The sequence below is a fragment of the Lepisosteus oculatus genome, chromosome 14 (assembly GCF_040954835.1).
Source record: "Lepisosteus oculatus isolate fLepOcu1 chromosome 14, fLepOcu1.hap2, whole genome shotgun sequence".
NCBI classification, from domain to species: Eukaryota; Metazoa; Chordata; class Actinopteri; order Semionotiformes; family Lepisosteidae; genus Lepisosteus; species Lepisosteus oculatus.
Genome location: NC_090709.1, coordinates 20711174 through 20730094, shown reverse-complemented (window position 1 = coordinate 20730094; position 18921 = coordinate 20711174). Strand labels below are relative to the sequence as shown.

General features: G+C 41.1%; 1 protein-coding gene across 1 annotated transcript; it reads right to left on the bottom strand.

Moving 5' to 3' along the window:
• Window positions 1–3782: 3782 nt before the first annotated feature.
• LOC138242522 (uncharacterized) lies at window positions 3783–6242 on the bottom strand. The gene is made up of 5 exons (XM_069198055.1): window positions 6186–6242; window positions 5556–5648; window positions 5310–5390; window positions 4413–4757; window positions 3783–3968 (listed from the first exon to the last, which is right to left on the bottom strand). Exons 2-5 carry the CDS (start codon window positions 5610–5612, stop codon window positions 3783–3785), a joined length of 669 nt encoding a protein of 222 aa, XP_069054156.1. The 5' UTR covers window positions 5613–5648; window positions 6186–6242.
• Window positions 6243–18921: the final 12679 nt, after the last annotated feature.

Genomic DNA, 18921 nt, shown 5'->3' with positions numbered 1-18921 from the left:
CTACCCCATGTATTGTTTGCATATTTTGTTTTTGCAGTTTTTTCAACATAAGTAGTTTTTAACTTTACATAATCATGTACTCAGAAATATTAAATATATAGTATTCTAATGGTTCATTAACTAATGATTTTCTCGTTTTTTCCTTTTGAGTGATACATTTCCTTTTCCTTAATTTTATATTCTAGATATATGTAATATACATTCCCCCAACTACCAATATAGTAGTATTTTCTTAGGGTTATCATAAAGCTGCTCTTATTATCACTTGTAATTATATATTTACACTGATTCCTTCCTCTCAGCGAGAATATGATGATAAAAGTGGTTGGCTTTTAGAATTTTTATATATACAGCTACAGCCATTGAAAATGCACAGTACAACCCCGTACTGTGGAAATTTTCTACAGTTCACCGAGTTGTACCGCAGTAAGTGATTGGCTGGCCAAAATGACTGACAGGCAGCACTCATGATGAATTGGTTGTTAGTGAAACGATTGCTTCATTTGATCTCCTTACTGTGTATGTTTAAATCCGCTTAATATTGAATATTAATATGGACACTTTACAACTAAAGGGACATTTTAGTAGCTGAGCCTTAAAAGAAGAGGAGTATAATGCGTCTGAAGGTCATAAATGATATTAATTTAAGAACATAAACATATTATGTAAAATGTATATGTCTGGTTTTGGTAATTTAAATAAAAAATACACACCAGTATTCCACTTTCTTCATAAACATTTTAAGCATCAGTCTTTCATTCGGTTACATACTGTGGTTATTTTGGAAAAGGTTTTATGTACTTCTGACTGTATTAAGTTTATATACAAACTTCATAAAAAGTATATACTAAGTAAAAGTACTAACTTCATTAATATTTATTCATATTTAATTGGGCTCGATATCACAGTAAAAAATGCATACTTTTTATAATTTGATTAATAGGGATTATAATATGGAACTGTGTATCTAAATAAATTAATGATATTATTTTATTCATATAGCTCAAAATATCACAGTAGTAGACATTCTTTGTAAACATCTGCATCAATTTGACTCATTCACCCGTGATTACTTGGAAACTTTTGGCCTGCCCTGTTCAGTTATAACTTGAACTGTCAAGCAGTGTCTTGGTATAATGGCTTAGGCATCTGACTTGTATGCTGTAAACTGGGGGATTGAACCCAGCTCTTGCCATGAGTTTTCTTTTAACAGATAAACATTTCTTTGAAAAACTAAAATAGTAAAATATTATTGACAATATATTGAATTTGATGGTATTTCTAAATATCACAACACATTCAAAGTTAACTGATTAACCTTTTCTATGAATACTTGTGCTCGTTATCGCAGTAAAAAACCTCATACTTTTTAGAATCCGCTAAATAGGAAATATAAGATGGAATCGCTTATCTAAAGAAATTAATAATTATATTAATTTACTGTACTCCACATTCTTTGCAAACATGGTTTATTTTTAATTTGACTCAATCGCGCATGATTACTTTCAAAACATTTTAAAACTGTTCGTCTCAGCTGTGTTTTCGAGCAGCCCTTGACAATCCAAGTTCAATACCTGCTTACGGCACAAGTTTTTCTTCTAACAAATACTTAAAAAAAATAAGTATAATAAGTATAATAGACACTATATTAACATGTTTTATATATGTATTTATCATAACATATTCAATGTTAATTTATATTAATAATTAAATTAAAAACGTGAATTATCAAACGGGAATACTGTCAACTGTTCAACCGATTTGATTCAAAACACTTTATTCAGTTGGGCAGTTTAAAAGACGCCTCAAGCCTTAAAATGAAGTTGTATATATTGTAATTAGAATCGAGAATAACAAATTAAAAATACCACTGAAACTATAATAATGTGTCTGGTCATTATTTTCTCAATTTGGGTCTAAACCTGAAAAAGACACATCATGTTCACAATAAGCTATAGTGGACTGTAGTAGTAGTAGTAGACTATAATAAAGGAATATCTTTATGCATTCGGCTCTGATCGTGCCTAGGTGCGCCTAGGTACGTTACTGTCATGATCGCAAACCCCTCCTCTTAAGGGCGCTCCAGCCCTTCCTTGTTTGCCTTATTCCCCACACCTGTCCCTTGTTCCAGCCCCTTTTCAGTTCCCCCTTATAAGCCAGACGCAGACGTCAATCTGGGCTCTGCATTGGTTCCTGTATCATGCGAGCCCGGGTCCTGGATGTGTCTGGCTCCGTCATGGTTTTAAGTTTCTGTTCCTGTTCCCCTTGCTGGTCCCGAACCGGTTCTGGTTTTTAATCTCCTGTCTTGGATGGATCTCCTGGCCATGGACTTTTGCCTTGTTTTTGGACTTCTCTTTGGACTCGTCCCCAGATTGTTTGCCTCGCTACACCCTCCCTGACCACCAGCACTCCATGGACACGCCCCCCTGTTTTTATTCCCGTATCCTGCATGACTTTTTCCCTGTGTTTCCTCACTCAACCCCGGATTGTGTCGTCCGCATAGGGTCTGGAAAGAAAGCTTTCGTGACAATTACAGTGCTCATTACCACTACAATGACAATAGAAGTTTTTTTTAAAAGAAACGAAGATCAAAACGTCCACTTGTGATACTTTAGCTGCTTAGTTACACGATCCCATATTAATATAACTATCAAGTGATGTTAAATCACTACAACATGTATTTTTTTACAATAACAGCAAGTGGTGTTTTTACTACGTATTCTTAGAAAAGGATAAAACGTTATAACTTTTTATGAATTACAGAATAGAAGCTTAATAATGTTAGAACAAGCATGTTAAAACCAGAACCCATGTTAGTTACCAAGTTAAAGACTTTGATGCATAAAATATTTATGCATAATTAAAATATTTATGATGAAGGTGGAAGGTTGTGTACTTTTGTCCACAAGAGCAATCTTTCTTTTATAAAATGTACCTATTTTTTAATGTTTAATGATTGACATTCTGTAATACAGTTTCAAATTATTAAAAATCTAAAGAGTATGCAATTTAAATTCTTAATTGTAAAAAGACTGTCCCTCAGCAGTGACTGGGATTCGAAACCAGGCATTTTCTGGTGACAGCTCAAATGCTGTATATGAGATGTTAAGCTTTATTAGCTCCACCTGGTGATTTAACAAGGTGCTTCCAGATACTATTATCATATTTCAATTCAAATGTGGTATGATTCGCCATGCCCCCCGAGTTTTACCGCCATGTACTCCACACATTTTGAATGGCTGGATCTGTAGGTGCCATTGCTCCAGGTGAGGCGTGAACACACAACATCGCCATGACTCTGCTGTGCACACTGACTGATTATGCCACTGGGGCTTCGCAAGTCGCAAGTCAGTCCAAAGACTTTGAACAAACAAATGGTGAAACAGGGTTTCGTCTGTGGATCAATCTCCACATGGGGGAAGGGGACAGTGAAACAGTAAGGAAAATACAAGAGAAGAAACTGAAAGAATTATAATCACTGCAAAATAGGAAGAGGTGGCTGGACATGTTAAACAGTTTGGCGGTTAATTTGTGACATTTTTGGTGACAATCAGCACACGGATTTCTCTTCATTTTCCTTAAGATGTGCAGTATATATTTTCATTGTAGATTGGTTACTTCAAAAGTCCAGTAAAGTGACAGTGGAGAGCTATCCAATACACATCTTAAAGAAGACTCCCTGTAAGTCGATTAAACGTTTCATTTTCAAGTCAAATGCTTTACATGAAATAGACACCAACAATAGAAGGGGATGAGAAATGTCTTTTATCAAAATAAACCTGCTATTCACAGACCTCGGCCACAACATCTCCCAGGTACTTCTGCAGGATAAGGTCAAGCTCGGCTGCTGCCTGGCGGAAGCACTTGTCCACCTCGGATAAGTCACACCTGACCATTGTATTTTCGAAGTAGGATTTCAGCGCCTCTTTCACCTCCTCATAGTTGTCCTGCTTCATGATTCCTGTGCCCTGGGAGAACAAGAAAGGTGAATATTCATCATCATCCCTCAACAATTCTCCAAATTGCCTGACTGCAGACACCACCATGAGGAGGAGCTGGAGTGACATAACATCATCAGTAGGCAGTGAGTCAAGAGAGGGGGAGTCATCCCACTGTTATCCTTATCCATGATCAAGAGTCTCATGGATGCTTTACGCTGTCCCTAGTGGTGATCTGTAGACAGTGTGTCTTCCACGTCACCCACCTCCTGAGGCAATAATCTTGAATAAACAGAGGGCTGGAGGCCCAGCCCGGCTCCTGTCTCTCTCCCCTTGGGGACGGGAGATTTTCTCAGAACCATGTTGAGGTGAAATGGGAGTGGGATGACGCAGGTGTCTTGGAGAGGTGAGTCGCCCCAGCCCCTGCATACCTCAGTGTGATTCAAGCAAGGGGGAGGGGTTTAAGGGACTTACCAATCCCTCTGATTCAAAGTCAGGCAGGACTTCATTGTACAGCGCCAGGCAGTCCAGCTGGATAGATGATATCATGTTCTGAGCCCAGGTCCGCACCCGTATCTCCTCCTCCTGGAGCAGCCCCTCCAGCTCGACCTGCAGGGCCTCCCTGAGCCGCCACAGGGCCGCTGGGGTCAGGCCCGGGTGAGTGGGTGTACCAGGGGGTGTGTGAGGGGGCGAGCAATGGGGTATGTGGGCTGCCAAGGAGGAGGTCCATGCCCTGTCCTTCTGCAGATCCCTCTCCGGGCCCTTAGGGTAGTTCCACAGCTGGGTCTCGGTCTCCTGCCTGGTGATTGGCTGGCTGGCCTGAGGGGACAGGGGCACAGAGAGGGCATGAGGAGGACAGAGAGAAAACTGAGACGGTCTCCAGGAGGACCAAGCCCTGCCCCTGGACTCCCAGCAATCACAGTCACCATCATTGCAGCTGAAACCAAACTTTCGACAGACGTCACAGACATATCAGGCTCACAGACTTGCAGCTCTCGGCTGCCCGGGGTGAGACACAGGGGGAGTCTGCTCCCTCTTCCTCTGACAGTCTTATCAGATGACAGCGGCAGACCTGATCCAACCCCACCTTCCCTTTCACACACAGCCACACACAGGCATGACTGTGTCACCTTCATCAACACCTCCACCATTATAATCTCCACTATCTTCGTCACCATCATCTTCATCACATTTCTAATAAATGATCTCCACCAACTTCATCACCATATCCTTCTTCATCATGACAATCATGTCCACCATCATCATCATCAACACCTTTCCATCAACATCATGATAATAACCACCTTCATTATCTACACTACCGTCTGCATCACCATCATCATCCTGAGCAGAACACATTGGTTGTCTTACACTGGACGAATCTTTACTCAGAGCCTCAGTATCGGTTGCCCCTCTCTGGCCTTTCAGGGTCACGTCCACCTCTGTCAAGACCTGTCAGCAAGTTGACTGCTTTAGTCTCACCAGCAGAAGCTAACCAAGTTTGTGTCTCAGTACAGGTTTATTCTTAGTCTAACAGTATTAATACAGTATTCTTTACAGAGAAGGGTGGGGGTGTGGAACAAGCTGTCTAGCCATGTTGTTGAAGCCACTACTCACGTTCCTGTGGGATCTGCCCCAGGTCTCGGTGTGACACCCTTGTCTCTGCTCGGCCATTCCTCTCTCGACTTGAGCGAGTTTCTCCAGGAGGTGCTGGGGAGGAGAAAACAGAGTTACCAGCCAGTCACACAAACACACATCATCATCATGGGCCAAGATGACCCCACATGACAGTGGCCTGTCGTCCTCGATCCAGAAGCAGTGTTCCAGCCCTCAGCTATCCAGCTTCATGATCCCCAACATCCCTGTCGAGACCTGTTGAGGGGCCAGTTCTGCTAGAGCAGGGGTCTCAAGCCCAATCACAATCCCTGGAGAGCCAGGTGCATCTCCAGGTTTTCTTTCCAAATGGGGCTAGCCAATTAAACAATGAATCTAATTATTTTCATAAGAAGATGTGGAAATAATGTGTTTAATAATATATTTTGATGTCTCTCACTGTTGAAGACTCAAAATATTCAAGGCACAGTTGGATATTTAAGGTCTGGATAAAGGTACAGTATTAGAATATTTATTGTTTAATTAAAAAATTAGATCAACTTTGTAACCAAGACCTCACACACAACCTCACACACACTCACCCTCTCACTACTACTACTACTACTAATAAAAATAATAATAATGCAGACTTGCTTTTCTTGGGGTCTTTGGTCTGGCTCCTGTGTTGGCTGAGTCTGCTGTTACCTCCTTCCTGATCTGGGGATGTCAGACACAGTTCTGTTACAGACACGGGCTGGACTAGACTCACAAGCACACACACTAACATACACGCAGATGCACACACTGTCAGGTAGAGTCTTTCTCCTCCTCAAGAGAAGACAACAGAGCCCTGCTACTGCAATGAGCTTTAATTTCAGGAGGAGGAAGAGGAAGAATCACAATCTGAAGAAGACCAGCAGTGGACTCACAGCTCTCTGGGTCTGGGGCCTGACTCTCAAACTTGTCTCCAGTCTCTGGTGGGTTTGGACATCTTCTCTGTTCACCTCTGTTGACATCTGTGGACAGGACAGTTCAGTTAGACAAACAAGTTCGACCAGACTTCACTCTCATAGTCAATCAATCAATCAATCAATTTTTGTCTTATATTTTGCCTTTTAATCCAGAACATCAAAGCACTTTACAAAACATACCTGGAAAATAGAGTATAAATGTGTAATACTGTAGTTCCTGGAGTAAGTGCTTGGATAATCCAACTACCACTGTTGTTACTTCTGCTGCTACTACTATGACGATGACTACAAATTCTAATACTAATTCTGATATTAATACTACTACTGCTGTCATTACTAGTAATAGTGATAAATACAGAGCACTCACAGCTCTCTGGACATTGGTCTGGACTCTAGAAAGTGGTTCCATTCTCAGGCGACTCTGGACCTCAACACCTGTTGATGGGTCACTTCTGTCAGACACACGATTGGAGCCCAAGCCCACCTACACACACACTCACACACACTGACAGATATACACCCACACAATCACATACATTATCACACACTGACAGACACCCACCCACACATATTCACACACAGACATTACACACACACACAGACACTCACACACTCACAGACACACATTCTTACACTGACAGACACACACATACACTACACACACTCACAGACACACATTCACAGACACACACACAGACACAACACACACTCACAGACACGACATACATTTATATACACAATCAGACACTCACACACATACTCACACACATTCACAGACACACACATAGACTACAAATACTTATAGACACACACCAACACACACACACAGACAAAAACATACACACTCATAACTACAAATACAGTATAACTAACACTAACACAAATGCCACTAACATCAAAACAGTAACACTATCACTAAGAATTACACTATCATTATCACTGACACAAACTACTAATACACTACTAATGCTAATAATAACAGTAATGCTATCACTAAAACTAACATGACTACTAGTGTAAATACTCTAACAGTAACTCTATAATTATAATTAATATTAACATGAATACTGGCATCAAAACTATCAGAAGCGCAATCACCATTAATACTGACATGAACACACATATTAAAGCTATCGATTATATTCTCACTAATATTAAATATGAATACACTCTCATTAGTATTAGTCCGTGACGTCAAAGCACTCTTTGTGACGAAGGCGAGACACCTAGCTGGGCACAGTGACGTGGCACGTGTCGCCGTGGTTACCATACTTATAATTTGTAAACAGTGGAAAAATGCATTTAAACTGTTACCTACACGAATATATCAACTTGAAATATAATTTTCAAGCTCTAGAATACAATTTCTAAACAATCATTTGAATAATCATTCTTTAATTTGGGATTGAACATTATGAACACTAAACGCACTATGGTATTTGATCGATACAGGCTGTATTGACTGTTTTCTAGATATTTAAAGAATTTAAAGAAAGAAAATAATCAGTACTCACCAATCGGTGAAGTTAATCGATGATTCTAAGGTTTTTCAGTTGAATTAATTGGTTGTCGATAGATAAGTGATCAATATCTCTCCGCCGAGCGCTCCGCGCGCCTCCCTCGGTCTCGCTCTCTGATCCCGACGCTCTGGTTGGTGTCTGTGATGTCACAGCGCTCTTTCTGACAGAGCAGAGCGCGTCTCCGATGGAGGAGACATAACAGCTGGAAATGGAGAGCGACAAACCGAGGAATACAATTTATTGAACAAAAAAAATAGTTTACTTCACAGACTAATGCGTTGTAAAGCATACTCGCGTAGAGCAGAAGAGAAAGGGCACAAGTTCCTGTAATAAGCGCTTTTAAGCGTTTTACACGAATCTCCACAGAATAGAAGCCAGGAGGATCAGACTCCTGATCCTGGAGGTTGAAGAGTATCTCCTGGTTTTATTTCCACCCGAGCTCTCAGCTCCTCAGCCGGTTTGATGATTTAATTAACTGTATAACTGTTATCAGACTCTGTTTAACTGTATATTTATAAGACTCCGTGAGAGACGTGTGGGAGACGCTGTATCCCAGGGCTGGTGTGGAATCACACACAGACAGGTCTTCTGTGTGATCTGAGTCCCACTGCTCAGAGCTACAGACTTGTCAACTGGTCACTATTGTAGACAAGACCTTGGTCTGCTGCTGCTGATAATCATATTACACTTATAAGAGTAGCAATACTGCTGTTCATTAAATCAGTAAAAATAATAATAAGAGATAAACACATATTGCTCAATTTTCAGTAAAACACTTGTGACAGAGGGATGGAGGCTGACTTACAGTAAAGACAATGAATCAGGGCAGTAATACTGAAGGGCTGGAGGTTTTGGAAAGGGTTAATAGAAACTTCTTGCTTCTGACCTGGAACAGAGCCCACAGCTGCCAGATCAGTGACCCTTGAGCCCAGTTCACAGAGAAGAGAACCCGGAGCTCTTCTCTGTCTCTAAAAGGGCTGTGAGGAGGGAGAAAAGGGGGAGATGTGACCTGAGTCCAGGGTGTTCTGTCTGATATTATTCATATAGCAGCACTGATTGTCTGAATGTCCACTGGTTCTGAATTGTCAGGACAAAGAGAAGGAGCTTCTGTCTGTTCAGGAGGTAGGAGTTTTGGTAAAGTACTAAGGGATCCAATGCTCTGTGTGTGAGTCTGAGCTGTGAATCTGACTGAGAGGAGATAAAGATTTTTTTTTATTCTGCCTCTGATAAGTTTTCTCCTTTGCCAAGTGGTGTTACATCCCCTTCCGATACTCTGCACAGACTGTCAGAGTGAGAGAAGAGAAGAGAGAGAGATGGACAGATAAGAGCACACACAGCGAGAGAGACAGGAAGGGGGAGAGAGAGGAGAAGGAGCAGGAAGACAGTGCAGGTGTTCAGCCACACTGTGACCACAGGAGACAGGAGGCTTTTCTCAGCTGCTGAGGAGCTTAGTGCTCCTGCCCACTCAAGCTCAGAGACTCTGGCAGAAGTCAGGTCTGAGAGCTGCTCCTCATACTGACACTGGAGCTCTGAGAGTCAGCCTCCATTATGACAGGAATAGCCCCTCCTGTTCAGCCCTGAGAGACACACTGAGAGAGCTGTGAGAGCCCTGAGACATCTGTGTGGGGAGAAGACCTGTCACCCTGTAGAGCTCTGAGCATTGGGCTCCCCTGTGTGCCTCACTGTACAGCTCAGTTCTCAGCTGCCTCATCACACTGCACTGAGCATCACAGCACAAACCAAAGACTCACTGCACAGTCTGATCTGCAGTTCCAGTAAAGCTTTGACGAAACAGGCCCATTTCCTAAAGACAGGGGAGTGAAGAGATAATGCAGTTTTACTGAAGATAATATGTCCCTCTGTACAAATATGTTGTCATGTCATTATGTGAAACTTTTTCATGCTGGCCCAGCAGGAATTGTTGCCTTAAATCACCACTGTTAGGCTGTATTAACAAGGACTGATTGTTTCTAATTAATCATTATAATCATTAATTATCATTAATCATCATCATTATTAATCATAATCACTATTAACAAGGAGGATGTGAGCTGTGTTCTCACTGTTCAGTCTGGGTGTATTAACAAGTTTTTCTTTTTGTTGTTTTTCCAACTTTGAAACTGACTCCTGCTCTTCTGCTCCTGCTGTTGCAGTTCTTATCGTGAAGCTGCAACACAGCTTTGCTATAATGTTGAACTAAAGAGTTTACAGCATAACTACTAATTCTAATATTGTTACTATTGCTCATACTTCTAGTATTACTACTGTTACTACAGCTACTACTTCTGCTGCCACTGACACAACTGCAACTAATAAGATTCTACTGCTACTCCAACTGCTACTACTAATGTTACTAAAGCTACTAGCAGTACTGTTGCTGCTACCAATACTGCTGCCACCAACACTACTGCTACTACTACTACTATTAATAAGGAGCTCCACTGTGCTGTTAGAGAGCCTCAGTCACACAGTTGGCTCCACACAGAGAGACACTGGGGTCACAGCTGGAGGGGCTAGAACATCTGTGTGGGCTTGAGCTGCACAGGGACAGACTCAGGGTCTGAGGGACTCAACTGGAAGAGCTGCTGACCACCAGGCTCAGTACAGAGGGCACAGTCACTACTGGGCTTTTCTTTCTTTTTCATTTAAACTATTGATCTCTGATCACAGCCACAGGACAGCCAGTTTTTATTCAGTCCTTGTCTCTGTATTCCCGTGCTGACCTGAGTGACCTCACTACCCCCTTGAGGACAGGCTCTTCTCACACTGTCCTTGACCAGAACCAGAAGACACAGCTGTCTGGAGGGACAACAACCTCTTTGTGGCTCACCACAGGACACCAGTCACTGGACACTGCCTGACACAGACAGTAAGACACAGAGGACCATATTCAGGACACCAGTCACTGGACATCGCCTGACACTGTCATGCAAATTTTATTTAGCTTTTTTATTGAACATAATTTATTAACTTGATAATTATTTAAAGTTACATAACTTATCTAAATCGTCAGAGAACTGTGACATTAATTTTTATCTGATTTCTTCCTGCCCCTGCAGCACCTGCAGCCCTGCTGTCTGTATCTGTGAGTTTCCACCAGTGAGACACAGAGCTGCTCCTGTGTCTCCTCTCCTCCGCACTGCTGGGAGTGTCTTCAGGGAGAGGAAACAGTGATGTGGCTCTGATACTGTATATATGGAGAAGACTGAAAGAGCCCTGTCTGATTGGCCGTCCCGCCTGTGTGAGAAGTTCCTGCTGTCAGTCTGAAAAGGCAGTGCTGTGTGTGATTGGCGGAGTGGGGGGCTGTGCTGTTACTGGGGGTCCGGGGTGTGGAGCAGCAGCTCAGTTGCCCTGTGGGCTCAGGGTTGAAGACAGGTGTCTTAGCTGCGCTCTGTCCTGATGACAATGGAGAGCTGCCTGTCCATCTTCTCTCTCGCTGTCCTGGTGCTGCACAGCTCAGCCAGTAAGTGACCAGTCTTCTGCTTTCCAGACAGACAGACAACAAGAATTAAATTTAAGATGGAAAAGCTGCACAACATAATTTGTAAATGAGCTCGGGATAAGAGGTTTTAATGTTTTATTTTAAATCCAGGACTGTGGGTATTCATAAGAAAACATTAAAACTATTTTGATTGGTCTGTAAGTCAGGTCAAATACTTAGTTGCTTAGAACAACTTTATATTTTTAATAGCATCACCTCTGCCAATCTACTGCTACTTATTATTATCTTCAGTTTATGTCTCCAGTATAATTATCTGTATGCAATATTCTTATTCTAAAACAGATAAGAGCGTTATTAAAGACAGGAGTATATTTTATTATTACAGGTTGTGGCTTTATTACAGATGGAACTTTTATATAAATCTTTTCTTGAGAAGGTGATATTTTAGCTTGAAGAATTATTAAGGCCAGGTATAATAATAGATTTAAATGCATGTTTAAACACTAGAAAATGTCTTAGAAGGTAATGTTTTCCCACTAAATAATTATAAGAAACTGAGGTAGCATTGTAGGTAAATGAATTATTAAAGATGTGTATTTTTTTGATTATGTGATACTTTCAGTGTTAAAGCTCATTAGATAGGTCAATGTTATTTGAGGCAAATCTGTGTTTAAAGTTTTAAGCCAGTAATAATTTTAGAGAAAATTAAAAGAGACTGAGGTACTATTGGAGGTCAATATATTTAAAATAAAAATTGAATATAGGAGGTAAATATGATGTGAAACTATTTTTGACCCATAGCTGTTTCTAGATAGGAGTATATATATATTAGAGACTATGGTAGTTTTATTACAGAAACTTCTTTTTCTGTATGGTTCATGCAGGTTTGCTGTGTTTAGAAATTGAAAAGAACAGGCTGTACTGTAGAAAAAATATTTACTGCTCAGATAATAGTAAAATATGATTTTTTTTTATTATTAGAAACCAGGGTAGAACAGTTACAGTTGCTTTATTGAATGAAGAGTCCCTGGGCAGCTGGAGTAAATCCCAGCAAGCAACGGACACAATGCAGGCGACACACTGGAAAGCACACCAATCCATCACAGGGCACACACACAGACACAGACATGCACACACTCCCACCAGGGTGAATTTGATAGTACCTGGGAGGAAACCAGAGAACCCAGAGAAAAAAAAAAGATGTGAGCTCAGGTAAAACATACAAACTCCACACAGATAGCAAAGAGGGTCTGGAACTGAACTGGAAGGCAGCAATTATATTGACTTTGCACATTTGAGTAAAATTTGACAGATAAATGAGTTGGTCTTCTACAGTTAAGATTCAGATAATAAGGACTATTTTTTTTTGATAATGTGGAGATTTAATAAGAATGGTTTACTGCAATCTGGTTGGTGTGCATTTGAATGCTAGTTTTTAAGCATGGATAATGAAAATCAAATAATTACTTAAATAATATTGTACAAGTTACACAAATACTTTTCCTGCCTCCATCAGTTGGAGATTCATGATCAGAGCACTCAGGCTTGAGGCATCGTTTAGGATAACTTTACAATAACACAGAGGGTTAATGAATTTACTAGTTAGCAAAATATATTAAACTTATCTGGTATATTTGGAATATGATTAATCTCTGAATCAGTTGTTAAATGATTCATGTGTGAGATCTTGGCATGTAAGGGCTAGAAATTAGATGTATGAAAGAAAGGGGTACCTCTCTTTTTTGTTTGTTTAAATTTATTATTTTTTATTTTTTCTTCATAAATTATACACAACATGAAAACTCCTAAGAGGATGAGAACAAGCTTCAATGCTGTTTAATAGTTTATCCTGTAAATAGCGTTTTGCCACTGGCAGTGATAAGGAAACCGCGGTTCTGGCAAGAGTGAAAAGGCAAAGTAATTAAAGGCACCGCCAGAACATTCTGCACACTAATTCGTGTCTGGTCTCCTCATCACTTTGCACATTGGTAAAACTCTTTAAAACCTCATAAATATAAAATAAAGTGAGCACAACATGAATGATTGGATGTTGTGGCTAATGTATAGAGTTTTTGTATCCATCGCTGGTCAGAATGATTACGTTGTCTTGACTATTTTTCAGCTAAGCTACCAGCCATGGTCCTTATTGTCACTCCCGCCGCGGAGGAGTAAAAGCACCTATTTCCATTTTAGATGATTTTGTGTGATTTGCGTTATTTAACTGCATTCTTTGTAATGGTGCTTGTGTTGTTGAGTGGGCAGTGGTTGAGTCTGTAGTTCTGGGAATAATGTAGGAATGCTCTGTGTGTCTGTTGAGAAGACCGTCTGTTGTGGTGTTAAAAGCAGTTTTAAGTGGCTTCTGTATATGTGTATGTAGGGCCAAGGAGGCTTTTTGCAACTGTAAGACTAAATTACTCTTTAGTTTTGATTCTAACTTGTCTTAAGCTCTGTTTTTTACAACGTTTTGAACAAGATTTGAACTTTAAATGTAGTGTATGGCAAAGTTGTGTAGGGCACAGTTGTGTTTGTTGATTAAGTGATGTGAGTTGGAGGGGCCCCCTGAAAGTCTATAGCCCTGAGGTCTATGATAGTATTAATGTTGCCCTGAGTAAACAGGATGTGATTATCACACACAGAAATGTGGTGTTATGTTTGAGTTGTGGAAATAACTAGAAATTGGTTTAGCGTTTATGTAGAAGCCACATGAGGTAAAGATGTGTTGTTAAGAGTAAACATTGATTGGAAATATTACTTATGCCGTGCGGCTATACACTGAAGCAAGATGGTGAATTCTATTGTAAGAAACATGGTAAAGCAAATGGTGACATGAAAGGAGTTGACAATAATAGTGGAAGTGTAAATCTGAAGTGCTTCAATCTGAATGAGAACTCGATAAGGTGGGTGCTAAACTTCCTAACCAGCAGGTCTCAACAGGTCAAGTTGGGGGAAGTGCTTGTCTGACATTCGCTACACTTCAGTTGGATCACCACAGGGCTGTGTCTTGTCCCCTCTGCTGTACATTTTGTACACTAATGATTGCATAAGCAAACACACAGATAGACATCTCTTAATCTCAAAGGAACAAGTAATAGGTTTATTCTATGCTGAAAAAAAGAAGAAAGAAAATACAACGTTTCGGCCGTGAGGCCTTCTTCAGGTGGCTGAACCTGAACCTGAGCAGCAATGCTCAGTGTGTTAAATGAAACTGTAGTTCAACAGTTATTGAATTGTTTAAACAGTGGAAATCTGGAAAAATTGTATATTGAAACAGTGAAAATGTCATGACTGCTAGCCAGCGGAGATCAACCCATAAGAGAACTAATCAATTCAATTTCAATTCAATTCAATTCAACTTTCAATTCAACTTTATTGTCATTAAACTTACACAGGTGCATAGTATAATGAAAAGTGTTTCTCATTAGTCACTCAGGTGCAGTATATAAATAGGACAGAAGATAAGACAATAGACAGTTACACAATAGCAATAACAGTAACATGTAATAACATAACATAAATAACATGTAATCAAGTAATCAAAACTGTGCAAAATTCCGCAAACAGAGAAAATATAACAGGACAAAAACAGTGCAAGGTAATTCTTGGAACAGTGCAAAAAATAGTATGGTTAAAGTAGTATGGTTAATTAATAAATATTAAATATTATTATGCCTGTTACAGTTTTACTGGGCTATCGAGGGGACAGTACAATTTCAGCTTACATGTGTGTGTGGTGGTGTAGGAGTACAGTCGTTGTGGGTACAGGAGGACGTTAGGAGAGATCATAATAAGGTGGAAGGGAGTGGGGGCGTCACCAACTTGACAGCTCTGGGGAAGAAGCTATTTTGGAGTCTAGTTGTGTGCGACTGGAGTGACCGGAACCTTCTGCCAGATGGTAGGGGAATAAACAAGTTATGACTGGGGTGAGTGGGGTCAGACATAATTTTGGTGGCTTTTTTCAGACTCCTGGTGTTGTCTATTTCCTGGATGGATGGTAAGGCACTGCCGATGATGTGTTGGGCAGTTTTGACCACCCGCTGTAGTGCCTTACGGTCGGATGCGGTGCAGTTGCCGTGCCAGACTGTGATGCAGCTGGTCAGTATGCTCTCCACCGTACATCTGTAGAAGTTGGTGAGGATCTGTGGGTGTAGGTGTATTTTCTTCAGCCTTCTCAGGAAGTACAGCCGCTGTTGTGCCTTCTTGATGAGACTGGAGGTGTTCAGTGTCCATGTAAGGTCCTTAGAGATGTGAACGCCTAGGAATTTGAAGTTATTCACCATCTCCACCGCAGACCCATCTATGTAGATGGGGGAGTGAACGTTTCCTTGTCTTCTGAAGTCAACACAAGGAAACATTCACTCCCCCATCTACATAGATGGGTCAGCGGTGGAGATGGTGAATAACTTCAAGCACCAGCAGCGGGTTACTAATAACAAGCGCCGCCGCACGTATTAATCCACCAGCACACGCTCTACCGTGCAGCACGCAGCACTATTTAAACCATCCAGACCCGCTTCCTGCCGCTCGGTATTGAGTCTTTTCTCAGAGAGCTCTACCCTGCCTTTGTTTGTACCTCGCTTTCTATACTTCTCCCGGTTACTGAACTTCCCTTATGCCCCTCGACCTTATACCTCGCCTACTGATTTGGATTGTACGCCTCTCTTTGCATCTCCTGGATTTCGAACTACCTATCACCTTTCGACCACAATCTTGCCTGACGTTTCGGATTGTACGCCTGTTTCGATATCTACCTGCTCCTGCGTCTGCATAGGATCCACATGCCTCTTCTTTGGGGATTCCTTACAGAAAAACAATTATTCAAAAAAGTAATGTTGAAAAGATGGTTGAAAAAGGCAAAGCAATTAAAGGCACCTCCAGAACATTTTACACACTTATTCGTGTCTGGTCTCCTTAACACCCCACCTCAGGCGCCCCTTGTCTGAGGCTGGGGTAACATTCACATATCACTATTTTGTTTGTTAAAGACTGCGTTATAAAGAAAGAGAATATACACTTCAAGTAGGTTTCAACAAAACATGTGAAGCACTGAAAGATTTGTGCTTTACACTGTAGTAAGGTTTCTAATATAAAACATATGCAAAATTATGTATAATCACATATAATCAGAACACCCTTCTTAGCCTCATCATATTACTCTATTAATAATAATAAAATGCAGGGAACACAACAGATTTGAATTTGAGTAATTTCTCTTGTTATTTGATTTTTTATTTATTTTTATCAATCCCCGCATATACATGGATTTGCGTAAACATATTTTGTGTATAAGGCGAGTCCACTGCAGACTTTATATTTAAGCATTTAAGTAACTCTCAGCTTCAAAGTACAACACCAAGAGTAAAAAGACTTAAATCAGTTCTTAAATCTCATACCTTGTACAGACCAGTATTCAGTTTCCATTCTTATTTTGCAGTTATTACATGAGGCCTGATACACAGATACAAACAAGCATCAGTGATTCAGACTTCTGACACCAGAGGCACTGAAAACTCTGACCACAGCTCTGAGAAAAAGAGAAATACAAGTCCCAGCCCTCTAAATTCATAGAATTACTACATGTATGCTGGTAGACTCTCCAGTATCTCACACATAGAGTCACTGTGCTGCTAACTCTCCAGTATCTCATACTGCAGAGTATGAAGTATCTCTCAGTCACTATGCTGTAAGACTCTCCAATATCTCATGCAAAGTCAGAATCTGAAAAGGCAGATAGTGGGCGTCAATGTTTTACAGACGTTGAGTTAGTATACTTAGTACGCTTTCTGTGTTGGTTTCTGCATGTAATCTGTTTCTAGTTCACCAGGGAATGGAGTAGCAATCCAGTCACACAGAAAACTAAACTATCAGAAATATTTTCAATATGTATATGTAGATATATAGAATTTTTCCTCCAAACATGGTAATATTATTTTCTCTGTCTCCAGGCAGTTCTGATGTGAGGCTGGTGAAGGGTGCCAGCCCCTGTGAGGGGACAGTGGAAGTGTATCATGATGGAGAGTGGGGGACAGTATCTGACCAACACTGGGATCTGGATGATGCTGCAGTGGTGTGCAGACAGCTGGGCTGTGGATCTGCGGTTTCCGCACCAGGAGGAGCTCACTTTGGACCAGGGTCTGGATCAATTCTGCTGAGCTGGGTCCTTTGCAAGGGGTCAGAGTCTGCACTGAGGGACTGTGAAAAACAAGAAATTAAACAGTATAGCCTTTCTCATGCCTTTGATGCTGGAGTGAGGTGTTCAGGTAGGAGACACTGATCTATAGTTTATCATCATGATCCATCAGTCCATCCTCTCATTTCCACAGTTGAGAGCTGTGACAACACTCCTCACTGTAACAGCTGTATGTGTCTCTCTACCTGTGGGGAGATCAGAGGTACAAACACAGTCAAGAGACCCTGTCTGAGTGTCATGCCCTGTACACCTAGAGGGTGCTGCTCTTCTGTCTTGTTCCTAGATCCCTGTGATTATTCATGTCTTTCAGGTGTGTCTTATTGTGTAGCCTATTTACTTCCTGTGTCTGCTCTGCTCCTTGCTCAGCACTGAGGGTTTGGATGTCTTGAGACCCACCTAGCACCTGGTCCTCTCCTCTGCGGCCTGTGGGCATAGATTTCTACCAGACATCGTCTGACCTCCTGAGTTAATCCCCGTTTTTCCGCTCCGGATAGGGTCTTTTTTGCTCTCCTGCCATTTCATGGCTTGCCCTTCCAACATCCATTACACTGAGAGCAACAGCAGGACAAACCCCTCCTCTCTGCTGTCTGTCAGGAGAGAGGAGACAGTTTTACAGTCCACCTGCTAAATAGGCTGAAGCACAATATCATAAAACTTTGTGACTATTCAACCTGAACTGGACAAATCAGAATCCTGAACTCTCGATCAGTTTGTCATGGGTTTCAGAGTAGTGACTTTTGGAATTTGGTAAAAATCCAGTCTGACCACAAAACCATGTAAATTTTCCAAGCCTTCTCATTGTCTTATTTGCCAGTGTTAATGCTCCCTCTTATTACTACCATCTATCATTAAGAATGAATAATGTGAAAATAATAAATGATTATTATGTTGTTGTTGGGTCACTTTTGCATGTCACTGCTGGCAAATGGGGCTGCAACGTTTTCCTGTTGTTGTTTCGTGACATCAGTTTTAACGGGACAAGGCTGTTAGACTTGCGCCCTTGGCACCCCACATGGGAGGCAAAACCACTACCCTGAAATTCTTACATGAGGTTCCTACATATTCTTGCAACGCTCTGTAGCCAGGAGATGACTGCTAGACCCTGGTATGTGCAGCTGGTGCTGGAAGGACATCCCTGGTCTTGTACAGTACAGAGTGTCTTTTAGTGCCAGGTCAGACAGTCCTGCTCCAGCAGTGCCAGGCTGTGACAGTACTGTTCTCTGGGCTCTATGAGTGATGTAGTTTAAATGATTCATAAATGTTCATGAGG